General features: G+C 43.8%; 1 protein-coding gene across 1 annotated transcript; it reads right to left on the bottom strand.

Moving 5' to 3' along the window:
- Positions 1 to 2,510: 2,510 nt before the first annotated feature.
- LOC147033095 (beta-2 adrenergic receptor-like) lies at positions 2,511 to 6,562 on the bottom strand. The gene is made up of 2 exons (XM_085859122.1): positions 5,820 to 6,562; positions 2,511 to 3,407 (listed from the first exon to the last, which is right to left on the bottom strand). Exons 1-2 carry the CDS (start codon positions 6,465 to 6,467, stop codon positions 3,033 to 3,035), a joined length of 1,023 nt encoding a protein of 340 aa, XP_085715248.1. The 5' UTR covers positions 6,468 to 6,562; the 3' UTR covers positions 2,511 to 3,032.
- Positions 6,563 to 7,359: the final 797 nt, after the last annotated feature.

Raw genomic sequence — 7,359 nt, 5'->3', positions numbered from 1 at the left:
CTCCCAACGTGTCCAAGCAGTGTTTGTCTCCAGACAGCTTCATTCTGGACGCGTCTGGGCAGTGTTTGTCTCTGCATATGTCCAGGCGGTGTTTATTTCTGCGCGGTGCTTGTCTCCGGATGCATCTGGGCTGTGTATATCTGGAAGGGAGTTTGTCTCCAGATGTGTCCGAGCATTGTATGGATGCGTCTGGGCAGTATTTGCCTCTGCATGTGTCCAGGCGGTGTTTATGTCTGTACGGTGTTTGTCTCCGGATGCATCCAGGCTGTGTTTATGTCTGGATGGAAGTTGGTCTCCAGATGTGTCCGAGCATGGCATGTCTCTGGATGTGTCCAGATGTAGTTTGTCTCCAGACATGTCTGGGCATTGTTTGTATTCAGTCATGTCTGTGGTTGTCTCCAGATGTATTGTTATGAATCTGGAAGCCTTGTGCACACAGACATTCAGGTCCCCGAAAGCTCACTTATATCGGTGAGTACGTGTTTCTCGTTAGAATCCTGTCCTGTGTCGAATGGGAGTGACATACATGTGCTGTGGAGTTATTTTGATCGTCAGGGTTTTCTTTTATTTCTACAACACCAGCATCATCCTCACCTTCACCTCGCTTCCTTCCACCATCCTCTACTGGCACCATTGCACGCGTGCACGTCAGTACGTACATGGGCGGAGCCCATGCAGGATAATGTTTCTCTGCCTGTTTGGTGGGTGGTCCGCTGTGACAGCCATCACGCCCCCCCCGGTCCAATCAACGGCCTTGGCACCCGTTTTGCCCAATGACAGCGCGACGAGCGCATTTTTCGCACCAAAACCGTCCAGTGAGGGAGACTGGGGAGGGAGGAGGCTTCCCTTCCCCCCCTGGACGAGGGTGAATAAGGTTGCGGCGCGATCGGACGAAGAGGTGAGTTTTGGTTGTCGGGACGAGCGCTGAACGGAGCTCAGGAGTGTTATCGCGGCTCGCTGGTGCCTGGTTCTTCGGACCGCATCACGACGCTGGGCTGGGTCGCTCATCTCGTCGAAGACCGCACGAGGCGAGAAGGTCCATGTCCTTCTGGGTATTTGTGTGTGTGTGTGTGTGTGTGTGTGTGTGTGTGTGTGTGTGTGTGTGTGTGTGTGTGTACGTCTGTGTCTGTGGGCCCATCTCTAAGTAGCAACTGGATAAGTGCTTTTGCTTGTCCATTCACTGCATTTCTTATTAGTCATGATAACTCTGCCCTGACGTGCTTCCCTCCTTCCCCACCGATTGTAAATAAATACCCATGTGTTCAATGTATCAGCTCGTTTTTGTGTTTCTTTCATTGGTTTAACATGGGGCGTGTTGGGAAATTGGGAAACGGTAAATCGTGCAATCGGCCCGGCAGGATTCTGCTACTCTTCGCTCGGGGTACGGCTCGGATCTGGCTCAGTAACGGCCCGGATCGTGCAGATCCTGCCGAGGGTGAGTTTCCCCGGTCGTTTAGATGATGTGGGTACTGAGGTAAATTGAAATTGGCAATCGACCCGAATCCACGCGGTCAAACTATTGGCGATCTTCGGTCCAATAAGGGACCCGTCAGCTCTGGAGTTTTCCGGGGTGACGACCTATAAATTCCGGGTGTTCGGCAGAGCCGACCCAACTGCTCCACCTCACGGTAGTGCTCGCAGCCGATACCAGGCCCGCAACAGTATCTGGATGGTATTTGCCTCAACATAGCTGAGATCCAAATGCATCCCAGCAGTGTTTGTCTCTGGACGCCTCCGTCGGTGTTTGACACCAGACATGTCCTGACGGGAGTTTGTCTTCAGATGTGTCCGAGCAGTGTTTGCCTCTGGACAGCTTAGCTCCAGACGGATCTGTGCAGTGTTTATCTCCGAATGCGTCCAGGTGGTTTTTATGCCCAGACGTGAGTTTGTTTCCGCATGAGTCTGGACTGGAGTTTGTCTCCAGACGTGTCTGAGCAGTGTTTTTCACTGGACAGCTTGGTTCTGGGTGCGTCTGGGTGGTTTTTGTGTCAAGGCATTGTTTTTTGTTGGACGGGAGTTTGTCGCCAGACATGTCCGAGTGATGTTTGTCTCTGAGTGTTATTTCTGGTATGTCCAGTAGAAAATGGATTTCAGACATCATTTTTGTTTCCATCTTCACTGTTGTGCTATGCAGATGCATTTTAATGAGACATTACTGTGTGAATCGTAATGAACGCTCCACCACATGTCTCCCTCACCTTCCGCTCACCTCGTGCTGTCTCCCCTTTCCACACCCCTTCCCTTCTCACTCTCCATCCTTCCTCGCTTCGCAACACATCCTCGCTTTCCCCCTTCATCTCCTCACTCTCCCCCTCCCTCCTCTCTTTCCTCCTCCACCTCCTCACTCTCCCACCCTTCTCTTTCTCTCCCCCCTCTTTTTCTCCCCCCTCTTTTTCTCCCCACCCCCCCCCCCTTTTCGTATTCTCATCAGCAAAGTGACGGGTGGTATTTGCTCGTTTAAAATAAAATATTACTCTTGGATGAAATAACTCAGAAAGTGGGGATATAATTGTATTGAATTTTTTATTTCTTTTTCATGTTTTCAAAACTGAAGTTTCCCCTGATTTTGTGAATTTAATCTTCGAAAAACACTTTATTATTGGTTTTGAAAGTACCTTCAAAACTGCTAATTTTTTTGAAAGTGGTCAAGAAAATTTTCAAACTTTGCTCCACAACCCCCATTTTCATGCTTGGAACTTGGAGAACTGCTGTGGATTAGGTAGGGCACAGAGTGAGATTCAATCCCTGCCACCAAAATATTTTTCTTCGACACCCATTCTTCCTCCAAGCATCGCTTTGTTGTGTCCTTCCACCCAGCTGTTCATGTGTTTCCACATTGTTCACAGCTATTTCTACATGAGCCTTGACTTCGGAGAAAAAAAATAAAGGGTGACAGATGGACCTGTGTGTACAACTCATAAGTTCGATAAACTAGTTTGCAAACGTTTTAACAACATAAATGCTGAAGTAACAATCTTTCAATTCTGGTCAAAGTTATGACCAAAATGAGTTGCTTTTTATGCAGTTGAAGTTCACTGTGAAAAGCCTCTGAATTTGCTCAACAACTGCAATTTTCTGGAACCACAAGAAAGGAGATGTTTGTAAGCCGCCATGAACTCGGGACTTCGGGAGTAAAGAATAGGGTTACATGCTGAGTTCATATAACCTAACCATATAAAACAAAATAAATAAAAGGTATCAATGCAGGAACCACATAGTTCCTGTGTGGGATTGACAATGAAAAACGGTAACCAACAGAATATAAAAACACCCATGATAATACCGAGTGTTTTCAAAGCTCGTTGTTCCTTTGCAGACATTGTTTTCCTGTTCTTGTTCTTCTTTATACCTCGTGTACCTTCACCAACTCTTTCCTCACTTAAACTATTCACATGAATCTGTTGTGCCTGAAAGGGAAACAGCAACATTTTAGTGACAATTATGAATAGCAACAATAAATAACTGATTGTTCAGTGAACCTGCATCACCTATCATGGAGTGTCGTAGTACTCCATATATAGGGATGATACGGGGGAAAAATGGCTGCCCATTTAAATGCGTGCACAATGATACACTCATAAATGATTGAGGGAAGTCATAAGCATTTAAAATCCATCCCTTTTATTCTCTCACGATTTCTGAACTCCGAAAACTTAAAAAGATGCCAGAATACATTGCTGAAGCACCATAATGACATATTATGAAATCGCCAATTTGAACTTATTCTTGTGCTTCCCCTCCAAAAACAATGTTAAACTGTAGCCCAACCTAACTCAACAACTGCTGAAGTCATGCTGGTAATTCCAACATGAGGAAATTTATTTTGTCTCTGGGCTAATGCACGCAACCCAAAATTAAATTGTTTATTAAGCATGAGTCATTTCATTTGGAAAATAAATCTTACATAAATGTTGACTCAACCAAACCAGGCCAGGATGGTGGGAGGGGTGGGGGGGGAATGGATAGTGGACAGAACCATTCCAGAACCATTCCAACCCATGCTCCAAATCAACTGAAACAAGTATTAAAACAATTTAATAACATGGATGGATTTAATCCATACCAAAATATAAAAAAATCATGAAGCATTTTATAACTGAAAAAATTTCATAAACCCCCCCAAAAAACCTGTGTTGTTTCCATCACAATCACACAACAAAAGTGAAATGTGAAAAGATATTGTAATGGTAATCCATAAGAGAATTGTTGTGTCGTATTGTGTCATTGTAATGTGGTGTCATTCCTGCCTTGTTTTTATTTTTATTTTTTAGAAATTTCATCCGTCTGTTTTTAGATTTTTAAAATGTTTTTTATTTCTTGTTTATATAAGGAGTGAAACTGCTCCTTACGGTTATGTCTCCACCCAATTTGGTGGTGGCAATGACATTGAGAAGTTTCTTCAGTTGACTTGCAGAAGTGAGATGTAATTGTTCAAGAATAAACTTCAGGAATAATGCCAGATGAACAAATTGTAAAAAGCAAAAATAAACATTTTAATAATTTAACAATTATGAAAATTTTAATATAATGGAGCTATATGCTGTATAATTATGTACGTGCAGGGGCTGGCCAGCCACCATGTGCTGCCCGGAATGGGTGGGGGAATAACGGTGTTGCCCGACTGGGTGAGTTTTTCCCGGCACTGGTTTTGGGATGGGCTAGAATTTTAAAAGCTATGGAGTTATTGGCCTTATGGTGGTTACATTTTGCTTGTGGGTTGGTGTTAGGCTTCAAAATTGACATCAAGGCCAACGTGTGGTCGCTTTAAAAAAACCTTGCCCAGATTCTGAAGTACTGTACTGTATTTACACCCAAAATTTGAGGCCTCGAGGTTATATGGTTTGGCTGTGAAGGAATAAGGTCAAAATGCACAAACACATAAACACTTGAAAATATGTTTAGATATTCAGGTCGTGGACAAAAAAAAATGGAAACGCCTGGGTAAATAAGGGACACCAAGCAACAGCTTCCACACAAGTGTGGTGCATGTGTTAATTGAGCAAATAACATCCCAGCATGTTTGTTTGGGGTCATGTATAAAAATGCTGCATCGACCTGGTTGCCTGTTATTATGGCACACATGTGTAAGAGAAATATTTGGCCACAAAGAGAAATATTTGCTCAGTATACTTCTTCATTCTTCTGCATCCATCACAATCCCACAACAAAGTAAGATGTCAAAAGATGTCGTGATGGTAATCCAAAAGAGTATTGTTGTGTCGTATTATGGCGTAACGATGCAGAAATCAACGGAATGATCAAAAACCTCAAGAATGAAGTAAAAATATCCTGGAAGCTGAAGAATGCCAAAGTAGTACCAGTGACAGTTGGATGTACGAGAATGATGATGAAGAACCTCACAGAGATAATAAAAGCCATCCCTGGGAATATTGGAATCTGTCCAACAACCTGCAGTTGTTGGAATAACCGACAGTTGGAAGCTGTCCGGGGCTCAGCGACGATCCTGAAGAGAGCCTTCGGCACAAAAAATTGAGAGCAGAAAACTTCAAAGCTTGGTTCATGAATCGTGACCCCTTTCTGAAATGAAGGTGGATACTTTGAGCCTGCGCTGGGAGGATCCATTTAACATTCAGAAACCCCATATTACACACACACACACGCACGCACGCACGCACGCACGCACGCACGCACGCACGCACGCACGCACGCACGCACGCACGCACGCACGCACGCACGCACACACACACACACACACACACACACACACATACATTTTTGTGTCTCGACCATTGATTTTGATTCTTTTGATAAAATCGCGATTATAATGAAAAGTTCAGAAAACCAAAACTCATTCTTACCTGCCGATTGGCTTCTTTCAGAACTCGCGAATATACAAAGATCATCACGAGAGCCGGCAGGTGGAAGGAGAGAAAGCTTGTGATTAAGACATACTCCACCGTGGGGAGAAAATTACAGCAAGTGGGGTTTTCATAGCATGCCATTGCTTCAGGTTGTTTTGAGTGGTACCAGTTGAATTCGATTGGGAAGAAGGACATGGTGAGGGAAAGGATCCAAACAGCAAGGACAGCATAAGATGCTCTACGTCGTGTAACGAGGGACGGATATCGCAGCGGCCTCGTGATGGCGATGTGACGGTCGACGGCGATCACACACAGACTGTTGATGCTCGCAGTTACACTGGTGACATCGATGATGAATCTAAAGTTGCAAGCCTGACGTCCAAAGGGCCACGCGCTTCCTTCAAGAATTTGCATCGCAGTTAAAGGCATCTCCACCATCCCAATTAACAGGTCAGCGCAGGCGAGTGAGGAAATGAAAACGCTCAGCACCCCTTTCATGAGATGTTGGTAACGCGTTACAGAGAGGAGAACCACAACATTTCCTCCAACAGTGAGGATGGTTAGGAGGGAGAATGTGATATACAGGGTGATGTACCAAGCATTTGATAAACCAGAAGTATCAGCTGATTGATTTCCCAAAGCCATTTGTTTAACATTGACTTTTACTATAATCACTTATTTGTTGCTCAAATTCACGAAAGGCTTGTAATATTTCTTTTATCATCTCGAAGGTGAAAACAAGTTCCACAATAGCGACCGTTGTTCAGAATATTGGTGATCACCTCAACATTTATAAAACTCAGTGGTTGAGTTTATTCCATTCGTTCAAAATGCACCAATCAACCTCCACAAGCAAATGTTCCCCAAGAGATTTGAAATCCCAAATTAAGTTTTTGTTTTTTTTAATGGAGAAGATCAATTACAACCTTGGTGTCTGCAAAGTGCCAGAAGTCTAATTGACTATCCTGGAGGAATGATATGTTGCTCTCCCGGTGGACCCAATTTTTCAAATGACCGGATTCTCACTTTGACTCATGCTGAGCAAAAAGGTCTTGCATATGTCAACTTAAATATTGCTTTAGATTCAATCTCCAATAAACTCTCGACTCTCATGTGGCGAAGGATAAATACAGAATAGTTACTCGAAAGTCACTCGCTGTTGACCCACCTTCGGGGTGGGTGCAGCATGTGAATTTGAAGTGAAGTACAATCTTTGCTGAATCGAAATAACTTGATTAAATTGACACAGACGTAGTTTTGTGGTCTCAAGTGCTTTGCCATGCGGATGTGGCAAAAGCACCTTCACAGACATATTTAATTTATATGACATACTTAATAAGCATACTTTAAGTATAATACATACTGACACTTTTTGTGTTCAAGTGCACAAAAAGTAGTAGACTACCACCAAAAGTGGTGGAGTTGGCAACTATGTAATCCCTTTTGCTGCTGCTCTCTTGTCTCTTCGACAGTCTGTCTTTTTACGGGAAGGGTGACATCCACACTTCTAAATTTAGATGCCCCTCTTCCAACTCAT

Source organism: Eptatretus burgeri, chromosome 2, assembly GCF_056783735.1.
Source record: "Eptatretus burgeri isolate ZD-2024b chromosome 2, Ebu_testis_v1, whole genome shotgun sequence".
Taxonomy (NCBI): Eukaryota; Metazoa; Chordata; class Myxini; order Myxiniformes; family Myxinidae; genus Eptatretus; species Eptatretus burgeri.
The sequence above is the reverse complement of the archived record's forward strand: the minus strand, read 5'-3'. Positions and strand labels throughout refer to the sequence as shown.